General features: G+C 41.8%; 1 protein-coding gene across 7 annotated transcripts in view; it reads right to left on the bottom strand.

Moving 5' to 3' along the window:
• Positions 1–27,646, bottom strand: part of LOC120937689 (sodium/calcium exchanger 1) — a 641,159-nt gene that overhangs the window by 384,623 nt on the left and 228,890 nt on the right. For all 7 annotated transcript variants that reach the window (XM_040351100.1, XM_040351102.1, XM_040351101.1 and 4 more), the window contains one exon: positions 5,861–7,697. In XM_040351100.1, the coding sequence (XP_040207034.1) occupies positions 5,861–7,662 (1,802 nt within the window). In that variant the 5' untranslated portion in view covers positions 7,663–7,697. The remainder of the gene's footprint in view (positions 1–5,860; positions 7,698–27,646) is intronic.

Consider the following 27,646-nt stretch of genomic DNA (forward strand, 5'->3'; position numbering starts at 1 on the left):
AAAGAAACCTATTTAGAAACTAAAAAACAAACCTTTACAACCCCCTTAACTTACTTTTTCTGGGTCAGCGACTGCAGTAATGGAACCATTAGGCCAATGTGGCAGACAGGCAAACAGCAAAGGAGAGGTTAGCATTGACAGCCCTGTGGTTCTCTTGGCAGAGAGGTTAAGAGGTACTTGTGCTCCCATGCCTTAAAGTGGTTGAAAACCCTTTACAACCACTTTTACCTACAGGTAAACCTAGATTAAGGCTTACCTGTAGGTGCTCTAAATATTTTCTAAACCTCCACGGTTTAGGAGATATTTACAAAAGACAATGGCGCAGGCGCACTTTAGAAACCTTTAGAAACAGTGTTTGTGCCATTTCTAAAAGAGGTCGTGTCGTGACTGACGGCTCCCATGTGCGTCATCATGGCGCCGGAGCCGCGATACCTGTAAGAAAGAGGGTGAAAGATGGACGCTTCATGGAACAGGGGACAGCGGTGAGATCGCAGGCTTCGGTTTCAGGTAAGTGGCACATAATGGGCTACTTTGCAATGCAAAGCTTTGCCTTTGCAGGCAAACAAAGAGCAAGTAAAACCCATCACGGTTTACTTCCTCCTTAAGCCTAGTACACATAGGCCAAAAGTCGGACGGCAACGGCCGGTTCAATAGAAACTGGCCGATAGAAACATCCAAAAGCTTTGTTGCGATGAATTCCACTGACAAACTAAACACATCAAGCTAAGCATTAATTACACTATATTGTGAATATAATATTCCCTTTTCCATTGCGTAAAGAATGGCTTTTGATAAATAATTATATTTCAAATTCCAGCTCTAAGCAACAGCATGGCAGTATATGCTCACTAACAAGAAAGAAATCAGAACCCCATTGCTGGTGCTTACAATTAGTGTATGACTTAACAAGTGCTAAATGGCTTGTATAGGCAAGAGGACACACTGTCACCAAAAAGATCAAACCCAGTGATATACCTTAAGGCCCCGTACACACGACCAGTTTCCTCGGCAGAATTCAGCTTCCGACCGAGTTTCTGGCTGAATTCTGCCGAGGAAACTGGTCGTGTGTACACTTTCGGCCGAGGAAGCCGACGAGGAGCTCGACGAGGAAATAGAGAACATGTTCTCTATTTCCTCGTTGTTCTATGGGAGCTCTCGGCCCGCCGAGCTCCTCGGCGGCTTCAGGGCTGAACTGGCCGAGGAACTCGATGTGTTTGGCACGTCGAGTTCCTCGGCCGTGTGTACGGGGCCTCACTACCTCTTCACACTACGAAACACTCATTACCAGGGTTACATGCTATAAAAGCTCTACATAGACTGAATTCCCCACAGCTGTGTATTTCCAAGCACTATACAAGATAAGCATATTCTTCATTATGCCAATATATAAGGAAGAGGAACTGTTTTAGACTATGTCTCTCATTTTATCTCTCATTTCTGCCCACTAAATATTAAAAGAGTGTCATATTTCTTTGTGCTGGAAATGGCACTAATGGTGACGGAAAAATTGCACAAGAAAAAATGACCTATACATGAATCAATTCTAAAGCTAATCAGTGAGAGGAAAAAATATCTAAAGAGGTATTTACTGAAAATAGAACACGCCATTGAGATGGATGATCCTAATAATCAAAAAGTAGACAAATAGGTGGTATAAGGTACAGGCAATGCAACTAACAAGAAAGAAAATGATTGCATTATAAAGCACCCCAGTCCACTGTAGGAGTGCCCTAGGGAATTTTTCCTTCTACAGGTTAAAGCTAGCCATACAACTATAGATTTTTTCTGTTCTGCCTCAAGGATGAACAAATTTTTCACTGCATCTTTTGCATATTTTGCTATCCTGCCTGCTCTGAAAATATGTGAACAGTGCCTTCATCTGTTTGGATGCCCATGCTGTTCAGTTGCCAATTTCTCAGTCTTGGGATTTCGGGCGGAAGGTGGCTGACAGGGCCACCCACTGAGCGAATTTTGGTTGGTTCATCAGCAACCTACTGAAATTTGCTCTGTGTATGGCCAGTTTTACATGAAGGGTCACTTTACTCACATTAGGTTACATAGGTTAGAAAATGACATATTTGTATACGACCTTGTATGGCAATAAAAATCTATTTAAGGTAACTCAATAATAACTGCTCAGCTTTGGACCTTGAACAAGTAGGTCTGATCCCTTATGAACCCACATTAAATATTTTGTGTCTGTAATATTTAATTTTACTCGTACATACGCTCGGTTTATTCGGCAAGAACCAGCAAGAAACTGGCAGAGCTTTCTTGCCGAGTATGAAGCCTCGTACACACGACCGAGGAACTCGACGGGCGAAACACATCGTTTTCCTTGTCGAGTTCCTTGTTAGGCTGTCGAGGAAATAGAGAACATGCTCTCTTTTTGGCTCGTCGAGTTTCTCGACAGTTTCCTCGACGAAAATGTACACACGACCGGTTTCCTCGGCAAAAAAATATCTCCCAGCAAGTTTCTTGCTGGTTTTTGCAGAGAAACTCGGTCGTGTGTACGAGGCCTAACAAGCGTGTGTATGAGGCTTTCAGGTTTCTCGACAAGAAAACTGCCCAGAATCTAGATGAGAAAAATAGAGAACATGTTCTCTATTTTCTCGTCATGAGATTCTCTGCAGTTTTCCTGCCGAGAAACCCAAGAGTGTGTATACTTACCTGGACGCCGCGGAAACCCGCGCATGCTCGAAATGACTTTGACGCATGCGCGTTAGCTTCCTAGGCATAGGTAGGGTGCAGCAAGATGGCGGTGATGGCATTGAATGTGATGACGTCACCGCGTTCTTGCCTTTGAAGAGAACCACGTTTTTTTTGAAAGTAGAGTCTGTACACTTGGGCGGCAAGAGTATCTTGCCAAGAATCTCATTAGGAAAAACAAGGGTTTTTCTCTGACCAGATTCTGGCCCGTGTGTACGAGGCTTGAGGCTTCATGTACACTGGCCTACATTTATCACGGTTGTGGGCAAATGCACATTTTTGCCACATTTTGCATTTTCCCAGCAGCTGGTCAAAACGTTGCTATCCTGAATGCGGTTCTTCTGTGGGAGGTTGAAGCTAACCTAAACGCGGCAGCTCCTAAACTCTACTAAAAGCCTATGGGGGTTATTTACGAAAGGCAAATCCACTTTGCACTACAAGTGCAGAGTGCACTTGAAATTGTACTGATCTGAAATGAGGGAACCTCTGCTGATTTTATTATACAATCATGTGCAAGCTAAAATTCTGTTTTTTATTTACCTTGCATGTCCCCCTCGGATCTACAGTGACTGCACTTCCAAGTGCACTTTCAGTGCAATTTCAAGTGGATTTGCCTTTAGTAAATCAACCCCTATATGTACATTGACGCATGCTTTTATGGTGTTGAGTTTAGGAGCTTTAGCAAAAAAACTTCAAAAGCTCCTAAGCTCAAGTTTAGGAGCTGCCAGTGTGGGCTAGTGTACACGAACCCTTAAAGGGGTTGTAAAGCTTTGTTTTTTATTTTCTAAATAGGTTCCTTTAAGCTAGTGCGTTGTTGGTTCACTTACCTTTTCCTTCAATTTCCCTTTTAAATGTTTTTTTTTTCTGTCTGAATTTCTCACTTGTTCCTCCTTAGTAAGCTTTGCCCCCATCATCTGAGCCGTTCTGGCTGGGGGTTAGTCAGCGTGCTCGCCCCCTCCTTTGGGACTACATCCCTGAACTCACAGCATCTCCCTGCAGGGATGTAGTCCCAAGGGAGGGGTCGAGCACACTGACTAACCCCCAGCCAGAACGGTTTGGATGATGGGGGCAAGCTTACTGAGGAGGAACAGGAAGTGAGAGATTCCGACAAAGAAAAATTATAGTGCACTAGAATGCTCTCCGCTGTGGGCAAATGCAGCTATTTGTTTCTTCTGACTGTTGGTGTGAACTGAAGCTAAAGGGCATAAGGCAAAATGCCTTGTTCTTGAATTGCCCAACGCTGCTTGGGTGAACAAACCCGTAACTGACTAAAAATTGGAAAATTATAATGAAAGGTTGGGGGAGGCATTGCCAACCCTGACTTTGTCTAGTGCAGAGCACAACATTCAGTGCTGAAAGTAAACAGAGCAAAGGAACCTCCTTACTAAGATCCTGGCATTTTATGAAAAGTTGAAGGTCTGTCAAATGCTAAGTTCTATTGCACGATACTTCTGGAGATGGCTCTTCCAACTTCGATCTAGAATAAAGTTCCAGCATGAAAGAAACAAGTGACTTAATTGAGTCAGTATGTCGAAAAAAAAAAAAAAGACTATAAAACTGACTTCAGTAAACTGTTTGGGGAGGCATTGGCAACCCTGATGCCGCGTACACACGATCATTTTTCGGGTTGTAAAAAATGATGTTTTTTAAAAATGTAATTTAAAACTATCGTGTGTGGGCTTCAGAGCATTTTTCGGGTTCTGAAAAACGGGCAAATTTTTTTTCGAACATGCTCTATTTTTTCATGACGTTTTAAACAATGTAGTTTTTTGTGTAGTAAAAAATGATCGTGTGTGGGCTTTAACGACGAGAAAAACCCGCGCGTGCTCAGAAGCAAGTAATGAGATGGGAGCACTCGTTCTGGTAAAACTACCGTTCGTAATGGAGTAAGCACATTCATCACGCTGTAACAGACAGAAAAGCGCGAATCGTCTTTTACTAACACAAAATCAGCTAAAGCAGCCCAAAGGGTGGCGCCATCTGAATGGAACTTCCCCTTTATAGTGCCGTCGTACGTGTTGTACGTCACCGCGCTTTGCTAGAGCATTTTTTTTTCATGATCGTGTGTAGGCAAGACCGTTTTATTAATGAAGTTGAAAAAAACATTGTTTTTTCTAGAGCCTGAAAAACTTTGTTTTTTACAACCCGAAAAATGATCGTGTGTACGCGGCATAACTTTGCCTAGTGCAGAGCACAACATTCAGTGCTGAAAGTAAACAGAGCAAAGAAACCTCCTTACTAAAATCCTGGCTTTTTATGAAAAGTTGAAGGTCTGTCAAATGCCAAGTTCTATTGCATGAGACTTCTGGAGATGGTTCCTCCAACTTCAATCTAGAATAAAGTTCCAGCATGAAAGAAACAAGTGACTTAATTGAGTCAGTATGTCGGGAAAAAAAAGACTATAAAACTGACTTCAGTAAACTGTTTTTCCCCCCTAAAAGAATATTCTAGTGGTTCAATTCAACATATATTTTTCCCAAAAGAAAATGAAATTAAGCACCATTTGATGAAACTTAAAGGAGTTGTAAAGGAAAAAAATGTTTTGCCTAAAATTAATGTCTGCCAGGTAGACAGACAGAATAGTGTAATGATTCTGTTAAAAAACAAGTAAATACCTATTAAATTCCTCCATCTATATCACCCCTGGCATTCTAGTTTCTGTTCTCTCATTCACTCCCTGGTTTGCATCGCTCGTTCATGTAAGAACTACATTTCCCATGATGAATTGCTGCACACCCAGTAATTCACACCTCCTTGAAATTTCTAACACGTAGAGAGCATGCTGCCGCACAGATGTAGTTCCCAGGAGGGAGTGAGCACGTTACTGACCACAGCAGTAAAGCCTCCCTTCACGGTGGTCAGCAAAATCAGACAAGCAGGAAGTGAACAGAACAGAGAAGAAATAGAGCAACTTCTGAGCAAAAACGAACAATGAGGAAGTGAAAAGAGGAATGTCTGCAGGTAAAGGATGCTTATTATGAAGAAAAAAAAATTTACGTTACAACCCCTTTAATTTTACATTTGAACTTATATTTTAATTTAAAACCTCACCTAACCTTAAAAGATTTTCTAGTATTGTAGTTAAACAATCATGGGTATATTTCACATCTTAAGAATTCTAAAACTGATTAAATTTGACTTTTGTACTTACACAATCTCATCATTTTGGAACTCCAGTTGGCCACAGGTATCCTCAAAGTCTTCTCCTCCACCTCTCGCAGTGCCCTCAATTGTTTTATATGGTACAATAACAGTTCCTCGAGCTCCAGATGTTCTCAATACTTTCACCTCCATAGTGCCGATGCTCTCACTGATATGACTAACGTGCTCCTCAAATGTAAAGATGCCTGCATGATCATCATCAAATATAGTAACTGTGGCTGTAGAGGGTGATCCAAGACATGCAAGAGATGCCACGTGATTAGATTCAAGGTTCACTTCTGTTGTCTCAGAGTTAATGCGCACATTGCTGAGGTGGACCAGGAAGTTTTCATCTTCTTCAAAAATGTCATCATCAATAATGCCAACCCTGACTTCCTTCTGTGTCTCACCAGGTTTGAAAACAACAGTCCCTTCAGTAAATTCATAATCTGAGCCTGCATTGGCAGTCCCATCTTCTGTTCTAAAATCTACGAATACTGTGTTGGTCAAATCACCACCTCGGCGAACAATGGTTAGAGCTACTGTTCCACAGTTCTCCAAGCACTGGTAAGTGGTCTGCTCAAAGAAAATCTTGCTGATAGGATCATTTTCCACAGCTTCATTGTTAACTTCGTGCATGCTGACTGCTTTCCTAGCTTGATCTGCTGCATGTCTCTTTAATATATTGCCAGCACCAGTCATCAAACGGGTGGCCTGGATGCGATAAAATGCTCTGCTTTTTTGCTGTTGACTCAAAACTTGATAGTTAGCCAACTCAATCAACTGTTCCATTTCCTTATCAGGGTGTTTTTGCTTCAGCTCCTTTAGAATCCTTGCCATATCCCTCCTAGCTTCTTCATCATCTTGGTCCTTCTCATCAACTTCCATAACTAATGAACCGTCAAGGAAGTTTTCTGTGTGTGAGTTGAGAGCTTTCCCATCCATCTCAATGTCTGCTTTGGATGATGGCCTTTCACCTTCTGTTTCAATGATCATTCCCCTTTGTTTTCCAGCACGATACCTTTTATAGACATACTTGTAAAACAACAACCTTCGGTCTGCAACCCAAGCAAACACTACACAAATTGGAAAAAAGAAAAAAGTGAGCAAACTTTCCCAGACTTCAACAACACCAGGTGAAAAAACGGACAAGATCATATATAGCCAAGTGTAGGCAAAGATGCTCCAAGCTGCAGTGACAAAAAAGACTCTGAGATGTTTTATCTTTCTTATTTCCCCATCAGGAACGACATAAACACAGAGAGCAATGATTATGAACATATTAAATGCAGCGCTGCCTACGATGGTACTTGGGCCAAGATCCCCAGCCTGAAAATTATGTCCACAGACTTCAATCACAGAAAGAAGAATTTCAGGAGCAGAGGAGCCAAGGGCCATAAGGGTCAAGTTAGAAACAGTCTCGTTCCATACCCTCACTGTTGTCTTTGTGGTTTCTCCATTGGGTTTCTTGATGGTTATCTCTTTTTCTTGCGATGTAATGACTTCAATAGAAGACATGAAACGATCAGCAATAATAGATACCCCTAGGAACATGTAGACCATGGCAACAAAGTACACTGTAGCTCTTGCAATTTTATCACCGTACGACGGATTCTGTGGTTCCCAAATTGGTAAGATGACTCCTTCCTTGCAAATATAGGTACCTTCACAGTTTCTAGTTTCATTGAAAACCTCCGGAACCAATGTTGTTTCACTATAAATTGTTCCTGCATGGCACAAAAGAGGCACAAGTGCAAGTAGATGAAATCTAGCAGGAAAGGTAGATACACTGCTTAATCCTAGCATAGGCATGGCTAAAACAGATGTCCTTCCAAACGTCTATAAATCTGAAATGACAAAAAAAAACAGTAAATTACTTTTTTTTTCTGAGAAAATACCAAAAATTCATTTTGTGGATCTGCTGCCTTTTATATAAACCACAGCATTTGAGTACAAAGAACAGTAGCAAATTTTATTTATCCACACAGCTCTATATGTACCCGTGAAAAGACCCTCATCATAACTAGTAGGCCTCATATTTATGCCTACTTTTTTTTTTTTTTTTTTACTAGAGGTGCATTAAGGTGACAATATTATTATAGACCCTATTGAATCCAGTCTTGCTGTCTTGCAGATCTACGCCGACGGCTGGGGTTTTTAGCATGCAATAGATCTATGTGTTCCATGTGCTTACATTTCCCTGCTGTGACCTGTGCCACCCTACCAATTCACTATTGTGTCACTGCAGTTCTGAAAGGACACACTAGTTATGTAATGGACGGTCAGTGTAAGCACTGTGGGGAGACGCAGGTATCTGACATACTTAGCAATTTCAGATTCTAAGCATTCTACTGGTGGGTGTAGATATAGTAGTGCAAAGCCTGGTGCATCCCCAGGTTCCAGGTTTTTTTTTTTTGTCAAAGCTTAGATGAACAAGCTAAAGTTACAAGCTGATTGGCCACCATGCACAGCTGCACCAGATTTTACACAGTCCAGTTTTGTAAATTCCTACAATTGTTTCTTAAGGCTAGGTTCATACTGCTGCGAATTCAAAATTGCGGAAAAATCGTGATTTTGCGGCTGCGTTTTTGCCGCGATTCGCGGCCACGGTTTCAGGGAATGCCAGTCTATAGAGCTGAATTTGCATCGCACATGGATCAAACTCGCACAGGACCCTTTTTTCCCGCAGCTTATATTCGCAAGGCATTGATGTGAATGGCACTAATGTTAAACTATGTAATTTAAATGACTTGCAAATTTGAGAAATCGCAACGGCTCAAATTCGCAATAGAATTCGCAGCAGTGTGAACCTAGCCTTAATGCACGGGAGTGACGTCACCGCGGGTCCGGCCAGTCACAGCGCCCGAGCCGCAATACCCGTAAGTCACTTCAGGAGAGATGGCGTCGACGGAGGTGGGAAACGAGGACCGCTGCGGGGGCTTGGATCTCAGGTAAGTAATTCATAATGAGCTAGTATTTTTTTGGGGGAAAAAAAACAAAAAAAATGGCGCCTCTGAGTATATATGATATGATTCATCTCTTTAGCCCAGCAACCGGATTTGAATGCAACTTACCTGTTCTCCATGTGAGTGGATGTTGTTGTTTATTAAATTATTCTTATGATATATACTCAGAGGCGCCCCCTTTCTTGTTTTTTTCCTAGTATACTGGAACCGGCTTTTGGTTTTCTTGGTGGCTGCTCTGACGGATACCCTGCCATATAGTTCTATGTGTGCATATATATGTGTATTCTTACCTTTGCCCTTGGACTATTGGGTACTATACTACTTGAGGTACCTGTGCTTTGCGCCTTTTTTACTTGTTTAGTATTTTTTTTTTTTTTTTTGCAGAGGGGTTACTTCATCTTTAACAAACACAGTTGCATTATCAATTGCCATTCATTAAGGTTTTTTTAATAAAACAATGCGCATAATAGTGATGATAGTAATCAATCAGAAAAATGGAGCTTGATTGCTGGTTGATTGTTATAAGTTAGTGCAGACCGCGTATTACTTTTGGCTTTAATAAATAAACCTCCTTATCTAATTTTGACTATAAACCACAATGTACCAAAACAAACTAAAGCAATTATATTGTAATGGCTATCCACATTTTTAAGGTTTAAAAATGTATTTGATATTAGAAATGGCAAAATAAATTGTATTCACTTAGAGAAATATTTTTACACTGACAACAAGAAAGTATTATTGTATTTTCCCGTCTGTACATCCAAACATGAAAAAATTGCTTCATTAAACATGCAGGCTAGAGAACCACAACTAAATATTGTGGTTTGAAAACATTACACAGCCAGAAAAATGAATATGTGGTGTTTTCAGTATTAATATGGCAAATCTAGCTATAATATACCTGTTTATAAAATGAAAAGGAACAAAACACGTAAAGCAGAATTCCAGTCAAAAATAATAATATTAGTAATAATCAGGGCTTTTTTTCTCAGCGAATAGGTGCAGGAACTCCCCCCTATTGAGTCACTACTTGTCTCCGCCCCTAACCACCCCCGAGCACCATCTCTTGGTTACACCCCCTACCTGCCTCTCAGTACTGAGAGTACAGAAGTAAGTAAAATTGCACACTCCCTCAGCAACAATGGACTGCCCATTACAAAAAATCACCCCTGCAACAATAGACCCCCAGCAACATCAACAGATTTCCCAACAGTCAGCAACAATAGACCCTCCCGCAGCCAGCAACAACTGACCACCTGCAGCCACAATAGACCTCCTCAGCAACAATAGACCCCCCACAAAAATAGATTCCCCAGCATATCCCAGTACCACTTGCCATCACATACATTCAGTCCTGAAGGTGCCGGAACTGCGTTCCCCCACGTTCCCGCTGAAAAAAAGCCCTGGTAATAATAATAAAAACAGCCTTTTTTGTGATATCAAGCTTTAACCCAGAGATTTCCCTGGCAGTACTTTTTACTGTCACTAGATGTCCTTGGTCAGCAAGTATCATTCATCCAATTTTCTCTGAGCCCAGTTCATCCTGGGTCAGCCAGGTCAACCTGTGACAGGACAGTGATGTGCTCATCTCTTTGTCACTCTGCTTTCTCCTCCTATCAGCTTGCTTCTTTATCAGCACTGAATGGCTCCTTGTACTGCTTCTTTTGGTCACTCTCCAGCCTTGCTGTATAAGGACTGCAATAGGCTACTAGGTCAAATTCAGGCACTTACACTGCTTGCATTAAAATGAAACTATTGATGTATAAATGAATGCATAGCTGCATTAATGCATTGTTCATTTTGTGTAATTGATTTGTGTCTTTTACACTTGCTTACAGTTCAGCTTTAAAGTATATGTAAACCCTAACTGAATGGCATTTAGTTTGCTAAATTACTGTGTATCTAAAACTGTCATTTTTTTTTAAATATATGTACTTGTGTCCTCTTTTTTTACCCTTTGTTGTGTGTCATTATTGCTGAACTCTTGAAACCTCTTTGCAGCCACTTCCTGTCTACATTCAAGGCTGGAGACTGCATAACATTTTTCAAGTTAGGTTTCCTAATGAGCAAACAGTGGACAATTGTTGCATAATTAATGTGTTTTTTCGAAAAGACCAGTCTTTATCAGAAGCTTTGTGGGGTTTCACTTGTAGGGGTGAAATCTGTGTTAGTTACTCCTGAACTCTACTCTGTGAATTACATACTACTGACCCCTGCACTCTGCTTTTCTTACTTGTGACCTATGATCCCTGTTACATATTATTGGCCTATACTTTCTGCGTTTTTCACTCCTGACCCCCTGCACAGTGCATTACATTCTTCTGATCCCTGTACTCTGCATTACTTATACTGACCTCTGCACTGCGCATTACATATTACTGACCTCTGTTTTACATACTACCAACATCCAAACTCTGTATCACTGACCTCCTGCATGGTATGTTACATACTACTTGACCTCTGAACTCTGCATTACATACTACTGACCTCTGGAATCTGAGTTACTACTGACCCCTGAACTCTTCATTACTGAAGGGTAGTGTCAGGAAAATTGCTGAAAATCTAAAAACAGTGGAAGCTTGAGAAGGTGTTACATAAGCGGCCCTGAGACCTTGTTACATCTGGGTGCTTGGGACTAGATTACACCTGGATCCCTAAATGTCTTAAAAACTCATAGGCCCAAATTCAGAAAGGACTTGCGACGGCGCAGCGCCATGTACGCCGTCGTAAGTCCTAATCCGAGCCGTCGTATCTATGCGCCTGATTCTTACAATCAGTTACGCATAGATATCCATTAGATCCGACAGGCGTAAGTCTCTTTTTTTTTCTGACCGCTAGGTGGCGCTTCCGTCTAATTCCGCGTTGAGTATGCAAATTAGCTAGATACGCGAATTTCCGAACGTACGCCCGGCCGACGCAGTAAAGTTACAACGTTTACGTTAGGCTTTTCCCGGCGTATAGTTGCCCCTGCTATATGAGGCATAAGTGTGGTGTACCAATGTTAAGTATGGCCGTCGTTCCCGTGTCGAAATTTGAAAAAGTTACGTTGTTTGCGTAAGTCGTCCGTGAATGGGGCTGGACGTCATTTACGTTCACATCAAAACCAATGACGTCCTTGCGGCGTACTTTGGAGCAATGCACACAGGGAAATTCCACGGACGGCACATGCGCCGTTCGGCAAATACGGATACGCTACGCCCGTTACGCCCGCACAAAATTACGCCGCTGACTGTGAATCTGTCCCATATTATATAGTACTATATATAATACGAGTGGATGAAGTCTGTCCTTTTGTTACACAAAGCCACTGTTTTTTTATTGTACAGCATTGCAACCTTGGGCACTGTGCAGGCCAATTGCTGGCTTCATAACAATCGCTGATGTCATTGGTTGATTAGGAGGACGTCAAATGTCTGCATCCTTATTTTCCCATTCTCTTCCTCTCTCCATCAGCACTGGGGTGTTAGCGAGGGAGAGAAACAGAGAGGGGAGAAACATTGGAATACTATTCAGTACCAGTGTGCAAAGCTCTATGTATGCATATGTAAAACAGGGGTGTCCAACCATTTGACCTTCCTGGGCCACATTGGAAGAAAAGGAATTGTATTGGGCCACACATAAAATACACCAACAATAAGGAAAGCTGATAAGCAAAAGTCAGGCAGATCACAAGTTAACGATCACTAATACACATAATGTACTTTTCTGAGTAATAAAAGCTGCCAGTTCCAACTTTTCTTTATTCAAAAGTTCAAATAAAGTCTTGGCTGCATTTGGGTTATAATTAGCCATAAGGCACAACCTAGATCATATGCTGATTTCGGCTTTGTAGCACTTCTGCTGGTTCACATACAGAAATCACAGCAGGACAAATGGCCCAGGAAAGTCATGACATAAATAGCAAACTGATTTCTACACAGGCAACATAAGGAGACTTTAAACCGGGGGTCCCAAACATTTGGCTCTTCTAGCTGTTGCAAAACTACAAGTCCCATGACGCATTGCAAGGCTGACAGTTAAAAGCATGACTCCCACAGGTAGAGACATGATGGGACTTGTAGTTTCGTAACAGCTGGAGGGCCACCAGTTTGAGACCCCCTGCTCTGAACTATTTTATCAAGTCTGTATTCTTAAAGCGGTTCTCCACCCTAAAGTGAAGTCCCACTGATCGGAACCCTCCCCCCCTCCGGTGTCACATTTGACACCTTTCAGGGGGGAGGGGGGTGCAGATACCTGTCTAAAGACAGGTATTTGCACCCACTTCCGGCCCGGCATTCACGGGCAAAAGACGGGCATTTAGTCACACCCCGTCGCCCCCCCCCCCCCCCGTTGTGTGCTGGGAACACTCGGCTCCTAGCACACAGCGGGAGCCAATCGGCGGGCGCAGCGCGACTCGCGCATGCGCTGTAGGGAACCGGGCGGTGAAGCCAGAGCACTTCACTTCCTGGTTCCCTCACCGTGAATGGAGGGGGGAGCAGCAGGGTGACGAGCGATCGCTCGTCCTCTGCTGCGGACGCCGCTGGACTCCAGGACAGGTAAGTGTCCTAATATTAAAAGTCAGCAGCTGCAGTATTTGTAGCTGCTGGCTTTTAATATTTTTTTTCCAGGGAACATCCGCTTTAACTCAAAGTCCCTTCGATTGGTCTCAGCCTTCTCCAAATTCCTTGTTATTGCTGCTGTGTGGGGAGGTGCAGCTTGGTGCAGTGGCAGTAATTACACAGACTATGGCTGCAGAGAACAGAACTTGCATTAATGCAGAATCCAGTAATTCACAACAAACCTGGCGGGAAGGCACCAGACCAGAAATGCTCACAGCAAGCAAAAGTATGTGCGACAGCATCTGTCCTGAGGGGCGGAATGTGGCCTGGTCAGTCTGGACCCAATTGGGGAGGTCTCCAGGTAGGATGTCTTTATCCTTTTCCTACTCATCAAGAACCTCTTCCTGCTGCTAATCACTGACCCTGTCAGACATGTAACCTGTCCATACACTAACCTCACATAAAAACCTGTGAGCCTGGGCCTTAAAGGGGTTGTAAAGCTTTGTGTTTTTTCACCTTAATGCATCCTATGCACCTTGCACTCTTGCACCTTTGTTCCTCTTGACTTCCTCTCCCCTACAATGCCACTGTGGTTGAGCACCAACTTCAGTGGAGAATATAGACTGCACCTGCCTACAGCTGGGATCTGACTTCCTCTTAGATGGTGGCTACATTTGTTCCCAATGGTGCCACTGCCACTGTAGGAATGTAGCCTCCCTCTCTTGCTTGGCCCCAAGATGGCCTAGAGACTATTGACCATAAAAGTGCAGTGCATAGCACAGTGCTCATGACCACAACTAACATGCACTGCTTTTTTAAAGCAAAAAAAAACAAGGTGGTGAGGAGAGGTTGGAATCTCAAAGACTATGCTACCAGGAGGCAGAAAAGCACAGCCAATTTCATGACAAATAGAATACAGAGCAATTACATAGTGAATACATATGCATTATTTAGGCAGACAGGATATCATTTAGTGTCACTTTAAATATATCCTTTTGTATCTAATTCTGAAAGATAAGGACACAATAGAGGTGTGGTTAAAGGGCAGAAGGGCATCTTGCCTGGAAAAGTTTTGTAATAAAAAAAAAACAATAATTTACTCACCCATTACGTAACCCATACAATGACATGCAGGTAATTACTACCAGGGCACTACCCTCTCCTCCCACTGCTAAGTATAGTCATATCTGCTGATTTATTATGAATTATGGAAATTTTACCTGGTGAACTCCTATCTCTATAAGGAACTTTTAAACCTGCCACAAAGGACAAACATTTTTATTTTCGCTGATGTACAGCCAAAGCTTTCATCTACTCTCTAGAATAGTTTACAAATATTATACATCGTAAGATACCTTTAATGTGCTTTAAAATGCATGTCTATTCCACAGGCTTCAAGCCAATTCACTAAAGACATCCAAGGCATATATTTCCCAAATTATAACAAGCTTTCTTTTCTTTATTTTCCTTTAAACAAAAATCTCATGTGAGGATGGTATTTGAATCCAATTTATATTATATACATATGGAGTGTACAATTTTCTACTTAAGAAATTCTTTCTTTTATAATTTTTTTAAAAGATCTCCATTCCACCATGATGGATACCTTCACTGGCCCATAGTGAGGCTTTCTAGGTAGGAGAGGTGCAGTCACCAAGGAGTTATATGTAGCAAAGAGCAGATATCGCTATCCTCTGTAAACCACAAAGTTACAGCACACCACGGCCCCCAATTTATCACCCATTCATAAAATGCAGTCTGTAGTTTTGGTGTGTTTAGGAGTTCTCTCTACTAAAAGTGACAATGAGTGAGTTGAAAATGTTGCCTAGTGTAATGTTTTAAAACATAGCTGCCCCTTTAAGAAAGTGTAAACACTGAACCGTAGAAAAAATCGAATGTAAAGGTGTTGGCGCTAAAAACATCAAACATTTCAGTGTGAACAATATTGAGAAAAAGCAAGTAATGATAAAAGCAAATAAATATATAAAGTCCAAAAGTGACAATCTCAACACCATAAATATCGTATTTATCAGCATTCAACACGCACAGGCGTATAACACGCACCTTCATTTTAAGAGGGAAGTTTCAGGAAAAAAACGTACATTTTTAAATAAAGAACTTTGAAGCAAAATAAGGGTCAGTGCCCATCAATGCAGCCTCAAAATTGCCCATCAATGCAGCTTGACCAATGCCCATCAATGCAGCTTGATCAATGCCCATCTGCAGCCTCACCATTGCTCATCAATGCAGCTTAATCAATGCCCATCTGTAGCCTCAAAATTGCCCATGAATGCAGCTTGAGTAATTCCCATCTGCAGCCTCCCCATTGCCATGAATGCAGCCTGATCAATGCCCATCTAAGGGAGGGGGCCAGGATGAGCGCCATCAGATTACATACAGCGAGAATCTCCTATTTACTCGGCAGCCTCTTTAATACATAGTCCCGCTTCCTTGACCGGCTTCTATGATAGACAGAACACTGGTCCAATGCCAGCCCAGGAGACGGAACTTCCTATTACAGAGGCCGCTGAGTAGACAGGAGATTCTCGCTGTATATTATCTGACGGTGCTCCTCTTGCCCCCCTCCCTGTGTTCTCCGAGGCAGCCCAAATTTCAGTATCGGTGTATAACACGCACACACTGGGCCAGATTCAGGTACATTGGCGCATATTTGTGTCGGGCATAGCGTATCTAAGATACACTACGCCGCTGTAACTTACTTTTCTTTTCGAATCCTCAAAGAATTTGTGCCGTAAGTTACGGCAGCGTAGTGTATCTTTGGCGGCGTAAGGGCGCGGAATTCAAATGGATGTGATGGGGGTGTGTTTTATGTAAATACGTTGTGACCCGACGTAAACAACAATGCTCGAAATTAAACTGGAACAAGCCAATGTTTATGACGGTGACGTCATTCTACGCAAATCCCTGTTCGCGAACGACTTACGCAAACAACGTAAAAAATTCAAAATTCGAGGCGGGAACGACAGCCATACTTAACATTGAGTACGCCACCATATAGCAGGGGTAACTATACGCCGGAAAAAGCCAAACGCAAACGACGTAAAAAAATGCGCCGACCGGACATATGTTCGTGGATCGCCGTAACTAGCTAATTTGCATACTCGACACGGAATTCTACGGAAACGCCACCTAGCGGCCGCCAAAAACATGCACCTAAGATCCGATGGCGTACTAAGACGTACGCCTGTCGGATCGATCCCAGATGCAGTCGTATCTTGTTTTGTAGATACAAAACAAAGATACGATGCAGGAACTTTAAAATTACGCGGCGTATCAATAGATACGCCGGCGTAATTCTTTTGTGGATCTGCCCCACTATTTGCAAGCGATTTGCAGGGTGAAAAAGTGAGTGGTATACGCCAATAAATACAGTAAATAAATGTGAATGAGTGATCATGAGGTAGATGGCAACTAACCAAAGGTGTCTGGCCACTTTTTACAGTAGGTCAAAATGCACTTAGATTGTGTAAACTGATTGTCAGAAGTGGGATTTGAGCCCAGCCTTGATTTGGAGACAAGAACACCCACGCAATGTGAAAAACAGCTCTTAAGAAAGGCAACATTAGACCGCTAGACCATCCTGACAAGACAGTCATTATCACATCTTCCTCCCTCCCTCCACTCTATTCAATCTAAGCACTTGACAAAACCTTAAAGACTTGTGACAGGACATGGAAGAAACTTAAATTTAAAATTCATTTTTAATGTAGGAGCTTCAAGTTAGGTGGTGGGACCAGGGTTGCAAAAACCTGTAGTTCTGCTTTTCATTTTACTTGCAAATGGCTTTCCATACTATGCACAATACAACATGCAAAGTACAGTATAGTATGGGTGTCTGGCTAGCTGGCTAGTTTTTGAGAAACATAGAAAGAAGAAGTTGTGAAAAGTTGTGTACAGCAATGATAAGGAAATGTGGTTTCCCTGCCACATGATTGTGACCCAGGCTTTATAAGACTGGGACTTGTATATGAAAACTGGAGGACAGCAAAGTGGTGGTACCAAATACATCAACCAATCTTTCTGCAGCAGGACAAAACTGGGAAAATAGAGCAGCTAACTGGTTACTAACAATAACACCTCCTCTTTTTTATTATTTTATCTGAAGTTGATTGTTTTCCTGTAAACTGCACCAGCTTCAACCTATCCATAACAGTTCTTGAGTGTTCTATTAGCTTTCAATAGGACTAATCTACCACTTGTGGAAACAATAGTTTTCCAGATGAGTTGCCAAATATTCAAACTGTTATAGAAACTGATTGAAGATACCTTCCAAAGGACACTACAGTGGGCTTGATTGTTGGTCATGTGAAAGTAGCCAACAATAGAAACTGTGTTTGTGTCAGGAACCAGCAGCAGAGATGGTAAGATCTGCGTGACTACACTCAGGAAACTGGGACCAGACTGTGTATGTTTTAAGTGAGATTTATTTACAGTAAAACAAAATCCTTCCAAACACCAGCACATGGTAAACATGAAAATATAAGTGAACCAAAAAACTGTGGCTGAATACCTGACCAATAACTAACAAACATAAGTCTAACTAACTATATATAACACACCAAATGGGGAATTTCCGAAAAGCAGAAGAAAACTGGAGGTGCAGGAATCAGATGGGAAGGGGAACCAAAACTGGGATCAGGAACAAGGGGCAGCAGTATATAGGGTTCAGTGAACAAGGCAGGAGCAAGATCAGGGTAATGGCTACCAGTATATGGCAGCAAGCAAAACACTGGAGCGCCAGAGTAGGGGAGGACCTAAATACTCTCCCAGCAGCCAACATCAGGTGGGGAAACACCCACTGCTGGATATGGTCACTACAACCTTCCGCTCTGAGAATAACAGTGCTATCAGCAGATGATCCAGGTCCTGACAGTGTGTGTGTGTGGGGAAGAAAAATAATGTAAAGCTTAAAACTTGTTGGCCACTTGTAGGTAGCATCTTGCTTTCCTATTTTCCACTGAAATGTGCGTCAGCAATTGTACTGGAGTTTACCAATTACTTGAATCTATGGGCCAACTAATAATCCTTTGTGAATAGAGAGACAGTTCACTGTTGGACAGAACTGCATTTTGCATACGTGTTAGTTTAAACCACGAAAGCAAAAATGGTGAAGCAAAGCCAAACACAAACAACACATTTGGGCCAAAAAGTTAATTTTCTGTTTAGCTGGAATTCCTCATGAAATACAAAATAGGATGGCTTATATAATTTATCTGATTGTCAGTTTTTGTGTGGTAATGAGAACATAAAAGAAGAAAATCCAGTTTAGCACAGTGTGTTCTTTAAGTGACAGCAATGAATTATGTAAATTAGCCATGTGTTTTACCTGAACTTTACACCATAACTCTTAAGCAAACAGCGGTGTCATAACTTGCTCAGTACACATAAATTCCTTCATATTAACCTGTTAAGTATGCTGGTTATGAGTGAGAATATATGGAGCCTTATACTCCAGTTTTTCTCACAAAAGCCAAACAAAAAATGTTCAAGTCTTAAAGGACTGGAGACAAATCCAGAGTTATGTATGTAACACTAAAAAAATAAAAGAATTTTCAAACTGAACAGCATAACTCAGTAAGAAAATGAATTACGCAATGATAACGCAATGATAATAGACACAAATATGACTGAGCAAAGCTTGAGAAACCCACACTCAAGGCTTAGGGATTCCTAAGGAGACTTTGAGTAGACTACTGACTTAACATGAAAAATGCAATGTTATCCCCGGAGGAAACTATGCTGATCTTCCTGGTTGAATGATGGCCATTTTCTGAGAACTCAGATTGTTATAAATCTGGGGGGGGGGGGGCTGCATCATCAAGCCATCCTGGACTCACTTGTGAGTAAGTACAAAGGACTGCCCACCTCCACCGCAGGGAGGAAAGAAATAGGATCCCAGGACTTTATATTACCGCCCACAATACAGATGGATTTAAAGCGCAGGTCCACACAGAAAGTGAACCTCCATTTTTCTAAACCCCCCCCCCCCCTGGTGTCACATTTGGTACCTTTTAGGGGAGAGGGGGGTGCAGATACCTGTATAATACAGGTATTTGCACCCACTTCCGGGAATAGACTCCCATGGGAGTCACTCCCCTTCCCCCCCGCACTGTCTTCTAGGAAACACACTTGTCCCAGGAGACAGCGGGGACCATTGAGCTCATGTTTCTGTATTATGCAGTTACCAACACATGTGCTTATCCGAATGGCCACTGGCATTGGAAATTCGACCAACAAACTATTCCCAAGATTAATCATTAATTGATAGATGTCACAGGGACCTAGATATACAGTACACTGCATGCCTTTTCATCCCTTTTGGACTTATAAGTAACCCATGGACAGTTTCTCCAATCTCAGCCATGTTTCTTTTCCATTTTTATTAATGGTTTAGATATTGAATTTTAATTTTTTTTATGGCAAATCTTTTTTTTTCCCCTTTAGAATAAAGTAGGGAAATGTAAGAACCCCTTTCAGGATTTTATTTCAGCCCTTTGTCCCTACTAGGGAGCTTCATCCTCTCTGTTTGCAATGATGACTATTGTCAAGTTGACTAAAAGTAAGAATTTTGAGATGTCACTGAAGCAAATTACGTATAGGACACCTGTTCTAGTGTGAACTGTTTAAAACAGACTTTCACTCAAAAGTGAAAATACCGCTCATCTTCCTTCCCTCCCCGCCACTAACACATTTGTGGTGTTTTTTGTTTTGTTTTTGTTTGCCAGGGAGTGTGTACCTTTTGTAACAGGTTCCCATGCCCACTTTCTCAATTCTTGCCTAGGCGAGAATGACATCTGCTTGGGAATGCCCCCCTCCCCCAGCCTCCTGGGACACATCACATGTCCCAGGGGGTCAGGACCAGTCCTGTAGCTCTACCAGCATCTTATGTATATACAGTGGGGAGCCAGCTGTAAGACATCAAAAAGTCTCAACTGCCTCCCACATTCAAGGTGGTGGCACTGGAAATTGGAAGCCTGGCTAACAATGGGAAGACAGCAGTGGACATCATGGGCTGGTAAATGTTTGTTTCCTAAAAGTCAGCTGCTATAGTATTTGTAGTTGCTGACTTTTCTTTTTTTCTTAAGCAAGATTGAAGTTCCTCTTTACGAGAGCATTTCCTTTTGAGAATAGTCTCTAGCCTAATGTAGTGTCTTAAGACACAACATGAAGAAAAAAACACAGACAGAAAATAAATCTAACAGGGGTCAAAGTCCAAAGTAAAAAAAAAAAAACTATGGCTTCAGATACAGCATACCCCAAGTGTTTATTTTAGGGGGGGGGGGGGGAATCTCAGGTTTAGGTTTAGCCAAAGAGCTAGGTAAAGGTTAGGGCTGTTTTTTTCTTTTTGATATTATTGTGCTAAAGCCACACAATCAGTGCTAGGTTCCTGATTTATTTTTATTATTTCTGTCTATTGTATTACTACGCGTATGACTAGTTCCATTTAGGTATATTTAAACCTAATTGTTGCTGCTGGACTAAAGCTGACAATAAATGTGTAGAATTTCAAATGAAAATTCTTAGGAAAATAAGGTTCTAAGAAAATGAGTTTGATTTTCGAATCAATAGTGGGTTAAATCAATGTTCCTTTTCAACCACAGTGATAAGAAAATTCAAAGGAGCAGGATGGAAACGTTTTCTCAAACGAGTGAATTTCTTTTACCAAAAACTTTATTGGAGAAAAATAGTATGGCACTTACCGAACTTGGTTCTGACACACACAGTGAAGGTTATAGTCATGGTTAAAACATAACGTATGCATGGAGGGGTTGTTTGAGTCGTATAGGAGCACCAGTAAGTGCATAACACAAAAATACATACAAGAACATGACCTGATGAACATAGGGATTAAATTGGACATGAGATACAAGGTAACTTGTAACCATGTCTTTTAGTGTTCAGCCAGTGATTTTGAACATTAAAAGTCAATAAGCTAAACTGATATGACAAATAGTAATCAGGTATCGTACAAGAGGGTCATGTGGCTGTGGGTTTGGAGTGAAGAGAAAATAGAAAAAAAAGGGGTGGGGGATTGCCGCTCAAACGAGAGGGGAAGAATGGGGAAGATACCCCAGGGGCAGGTTAAAAAAAAGACAGGAAGGAGAACTGATAGAATGCTAGCTAAGGGGACTTTGTAATAAGGGACATCAGTCTGTTCCCAAAAGCTAGGAGGGGTGGGGGGATATACTATAAGCTCCTGGGTTATAATAAGAGCAGCCGCGTAGTGAATCAAGTGACTGATTGCTAATCAAGCCAGGGTTGCCATATGGAAAGGAATTTGTCATGTTTATAATCCGGTAACTAAGGGTAGTGGATTTTCACACCCGCATAACTCCCAACTGTCCCTGATTTTGAGGGACTGTCCCTGATTTGAAATAAAGTCCCTCCTTCCTCCACATTTGTCCCTCATTTTGGTTTGATCTAAAAAAAAATGCACGTTTATTCATCTTTCAAAAGGTGTTTCCCAATACTAAACCTTTCATACAATTTCTTAATTGCTGCATTGTAAATTTCGAAAGCCAATATAGAGGAATAGTAGTGGTAAAAGAAAAAGCACTTGTGGGTTTAACTAATATATTTTTTGGTATAACTTTCCACTAAGGAGGCTTGTCTTGGTATGTATGTCCTATGCCTACATACTTTTGATAATAGGTGTCCCTCATTCACACCCCAAAAAGTTGGGAGGTTTTTCCAGAAATTAATTTGTGTAACCAAAAGATTCATGTTATACACTCTGATCCACAGGCGACGCTCCACTGGATAGGACCACCATATGTAAAACATGTTTCGTCAACCCCACAGCCCGAAAGCAAGAGGATGTGCAATTAGTGCCTCCGGGAAGGAACTTTGTATACATTTTCAAGGGATTGTAGGTTACAACAGCATTTCGAAGTGGCTTGCTAAATTGACGCCCAGCAAGTGGGTCTCTTTCAGATCTAATTTTCAGCGGGACGCAATAAGATGGCATATCATTGGAGATGTGACGCCTAATAATAGCTTAAATCAGGGATAAGGCCACTTTGATGAATGTGGTCACAGCTGAGGGAAGCCTGTAAATGTTTTCGGAAAGGTAAGATTCCGAATCAGTGTCTCAACAAAGTGACATAGATGAAGGTAGCGAAAAAACTCACTCAGGGGAAGATGATAAGATCTAATGAATGAATTTCTAACAGTATATTTGTTTTTTGTTCCGTAAAGTCCATTCTCTCCAAAATCAAATGTTAACTACTTCAATAATGGGCACTTTCGCCCCCTTCCTTCCCAGACCAATTTTCAGCTTTCAGCACTCTCGCACTTTCACTGTACCCAAATTAAATGTTTATCATTTTCTTCACACAAATAGAGTTTTCTTTTGGTGGTATTTATTCACAACTCCGTTTTTTAATTTTTGCGAGATAAGCGAAAAAAGAGCGGAAATTTGGGAAAAAATATATATTTTCTTCTTTTTATTTTAAAAGAAATCCAAAAAAACAATTTTTTTCATAAATTTAAGCCAAAATGTATTTTGCAACATGTCTTTGGTAAACAAAATCCAGTTAACTGTATAATAATTGGTTTGTGTGATCACAGACAGATGTACACAGATGATCATGTACAGATGTGCGCAGGTGATCATGGACAAATGTGTGCAGATGATCAATTGGGACATATGATTTTTCCAGTTACATATGTGGGGGACAGGTGTTATTACTGTGTGGGGACAGTGTTTTGGGAACACTATTTTGGGGACATTGTACGGGTGACACAAGCGCATCGGGATCGCGCCACTGCACGGGCACGTGGGCGCGCAATCCCCCTCCATCTGAGGGACGTTCCTGAATGTCCAGTCAGAAGGAGGAAGCGCCCACCCGGCCGTATATATGCAGTGGATGTGTTTAAATACAAACAAAATCTTTCATACAACATTTGAATATTCTGTGAATTTTCCTATGAATTCTCTTTTCCTATGAATTTTCATTCTAATATCTATCCATCTATGGCTAGCTTTAGAATTAAACTTAAGTTCAACTCATACACAGTTTACCATATCAGACCTCATGTACAAAACGTTTGTAAAATAAACTGTCTGTGTTGAATGTGTTCCCAGTACAGACAGTCGCATTTTTAATTATCTTATGTGACTTGCGTTAGAAGAAACGCAGACAGAAACTGGTTGTTGCTGGCAACGCAAACAACTTCAGATGTTTTGTACAGAAGGTCTTATGACCTCCAAAAATAATGGCACTGCCACAATACTATAAAAGCTGGAATAAACAATACAAAGAAAGGCATGCCATTTTAACCCAGCAACTTTGTAAGCTGCTTAATCTTAAAAAATGTTATTATAAAAAGGGAGTCCCTGTGTTTGGTCTCCTAGCTGTGATTTATTGCAAGAATGTCTGTTTTTTTTTCCTGCATAAGGAGTCAGAAGTATGCTCACAAAATACACTCAAGTCTGTTGCACAGCAACTAATCTTACATCCTTGGGGCTGCAAAAAGAAATATGTATCTTCCTCTTGTCTCTCTTTCTTTTACAAACTGTGCCAGACTCAAATTCATCCCATGTTAAGTCACCTTCCCCATCTGCTGCATACACTTCCATTAGCATGCTTTCCAAGCTCCAACTGTATATCTCACAAAATTACACGAAGGGGCTGCAGAGGATGGAAATAAGCGCCAAGTACGTTGAACCCTTTCAAGATCCTAATGTTTTTAGTCTTCTATATTCAGAGCTTCAATTATAAGACTTTTTTTTTTCAAAAACACAAGTGGTCTTCCTCTCTTTCATTATAGAAATGAGTAGTTTGAGGTAAACTTGCTTAAAGCTGAACTTTTTTTATGCTGCCCTTGTAAAAGATAGGGGTTCACTGTGTTTGCATTGACAATATGATTTTTTCCTTTACTTACTATTGCCATATCTTGAGAAGACTTCTAGTTTAAATCTGGGTGGCTTACTGGTTAGCACTTCTACCTTTTAGTTGTACTAGGGTCCTTGGTTTGATTTGCTAACTTAACACTACCTGCTTGGAATTTGAATGTTTTCCCTGTGCTTGCTTGGGTTTCCTCCCATACCCAAAAGACATGTTGGTGGTTTATTGTCCCAGGTATGTATGCAATTAAAGAGGAGGTCCGGAAATTTTTTTTAAAAGCCAGCAGCTACACATACTGCAGCTGCTAGATTTTAATAAATTGACACATACCTGTCCTGGAGTCCAGCGATGTTGGCAGTAGGGTTCCCGGCGTGAAGCCAAAAGGCTACACTGCCGCCGCCATTGCGGGTAAGGGAACCCGGCAGTGTAGCCTTTCGTCTTCACGCCAGGAACCCTACTGCGCCGGGAACCCTACCCGCTCCTCTCTCCTATTAGCCCGGCAGCCAGGGAAGGAGGAGGAGGAGGGAGCCCCGCGGTGACATCACTGCTGCATCACGGCCGGACTCCCGGAAGTGGGAAAGGATACCGGTCAAAGACAGGAGGAATCCGATGAGCGGAAGTTCCACTTTAGGGTGGAGCTCCGCTTTAAGATCTTAAGTTCCTTGAGGCTAGGGTCTGATGTGAATGAACAATATATATTGAATGAACAATATATAAAGCACTGTGTGAATTGCCAGATCAAAATATGTAATACTAAATGAAAAATAAATATTAATAAAGGTTCCTATGATCTGGATTCTGCAGGATCGTTATAACAAGAGCTATATAAACATACTGTACATCAGGTGTCTCAGACTAGCCGCCCTCCAGCTTTTGCAAAACTACAAGTCCCACGAGGCATTGCAAGGCTGACAGTTACAAGCATAACTCCCCACAGGCAGAGGCATGATGGGACTTGAAGTTTCACAACAGCTGGAGGGCTGCCAGTTTGAGACCCCTGCTGTACATGCTTGTTTCTATGGAAAGGGAAGGGAAGTACGCTGCTGATACATCCAGTGTTGAACAGGGTAAAAAACATCAAGCTGCTGGGAAAAGAGCCTTCCTAGCTGATTGGGCTTCACCCTCGGAAATATGGGTTAAGGCAAACTGGGGAAGCCCTAGAGACCAATGGTCCTTGATCCAACCTTTAATCACCACATTAGATGTTGTAGGCACCTTAAAAGAGAAGTTTGGTAATCTCAAAAAAAAAAATGAAATCATACTCACTTAGATGAGTAAAGAAATCATACTCACCTAGGTGACTGCAGCACTGAACCAAGCTGCAGCTATATCCTGCCACCTTTGAGAAAAACACAGCTGATCGCTCATCTCTTTGGGCCAAATCCTCAAAAGAGATACGACGGAGTAACTGCTGTTACTCCGTCGTATCCCTGGTCCTAACTATGGAACTGATCCACAGAATCAGTTTCCCATAGTTAGGACGAAGATCCGACATGTGTAATTGAATTACACTGTCGGATCTTAGGATGCAGTACCGCATCCGCCGCTGGGGGCATTTCGCGTCGAAATGCCGCCTCGGGTATGCAAATTAGGACTTACGGAGATCCACAAAGCTTTTCAGCTTAGTTTTTTCCCCGTAAGTTTTATTTTGCAAACGCAAAATTAGGGCTGCTTTTACAAGGTGTAAACTGTTTACACCTTGTAAAAACAGACCTTTCTTGCTCGCGACGCGATTTTTTTTAAATTTAAAAAAAAAAATTTGGCGCTGTATCTTTTTTTTTACCCGACGCAACTTTATTGTCCCGTCGCAATCCACAAAGCCCGACGTAACGTAATTTTGCGCTATGCACGTCGGGAAAATTACATCACGAGCATACATACGCAGTACGGCCGGCGCGGGAGCGCGCCTCATTTAAATGGGAATCGCCCCCTGGAGAAGAGGAACGCCTTGCGCCGGCCCGATTTAAGTTACACCGCTCAAAATTTCTAGGTAAGTGCTTTGTGGATCGGGCACTTAGTTAGAGATTTTGCGGCGGTGTAACTTAAATGGAAAAAGTTACGTTGCGCCGGGTTTTTGAGGATTAGGCCCACTGTCTTCAACCTGCAGACAGATGGTGACTGTCAGTCACTGATTCTCTGCTCTGCCCCTCCAGTGCTCACTGGAGTGCCAGGCTGTGCAGGTGGTGGGAGAGGCTGAGCCAGCTGCTGGTCCAGGCTTCTGTGTGGATCCTGACCATATGGTTGGCATCTTTACAGAGCCTGGTCTGGGCCTGCAACGTCAAGCGGGTTTTACCTGTTGGCTGGAAACGCGTCACAGAAGTGCAGAACTAACTGCACTTCTGTGACCCACAGGAGAAGTATAGTCATAAAAACTTTGGCCAAACATCTTCTTTAAAGACATTTTCACAATGTGTTAGAATCCTCTTCATATTTGGACAAGGTTACACTTCTATTTCTGTTTCAGGCTCATGTTGTCAAACCTTTCCCTTTGCATTCAAACACAGACCTGTTCAATCACGTGTTTGAACTCAAACCACAGCAAAATGCCCAGTCCCTGATATTATAAAGACTAGTGAAGAATTTGTAAAAAAAATTGTACTTGAATTTGGCGCATGCTGGGTGCTTTTAGAATGCAGGCAAGACACTCTGGCAAAAATCTGTCTGTGCAAGTTTTGCCCTATGTGTGCCAAAAGAAAGTTGGCCTTAATTAGCTTTACATTCATTCAGTGCAAAGGGGTTGATTTACTAAAAATTGAAAATTTGGTGCAGCAGTGCATAGAAACCAATTAGCTTCCAGTAAATTCAAATCACGTCTTTTATCTTTTTTCAAGCCAGTGAAAGGTTCGGATCTCACTAATTTGCACGCTTGTTCCTCGGTGTCTCAGAAAGTACTGTGGTCAATAAAAACCAGGCAAGACATGCTGATAGGCTAAATTGGCTCCTGTCTAAATTGGCCCTAGTATGTGTATGTATGAAAGTGAGTTATGCCCCGTACACATGGTCAGGCTTTTGCCCAGCCAAACTCACACCAGAATTCTGACGGAATTCCATCAGAGTAAAATAGAACATGTGCTATATCTAAACTCCGATGGAATTCATTGGAATTTCTCCAATGGGGCATACACACGATCAGAATTTCCGATGGAAAAAGTCTGTCTGACTTTTTCCATTGTAAATTCCAATCGTGTGTACGGGGCTTTAGGGGCCTTAGATTGTACGCTCCTTGAGGGAAGGTAGTGATGTGAATGTACAATATATATGTAAAGAGCTGCACAATTAAAGGCGCTATATAAGTATCTGTAATAAATAAATACTAAATAGCATTTTCAGTAGATCATCAGTGGCAGCTCTCGTCTCGGTAAAGGTTGTGAACAAGGTCACAGCTGATCTCTGCCGCATACAAAGTCCTGCCGAACCC

Source organism: Rana temporaria, chromosome 4, assembly GCF_905171775.1.
Source record: "Rana temporaria chromosome 4, aRanTem1.1, whole genome shotgun sequence".
NCBI classification, from domain to species: Eukaryota; Metazoa; Chordata; class Amphibia; order Anura; family Ranidae; genus Rana; species Rana temporaria.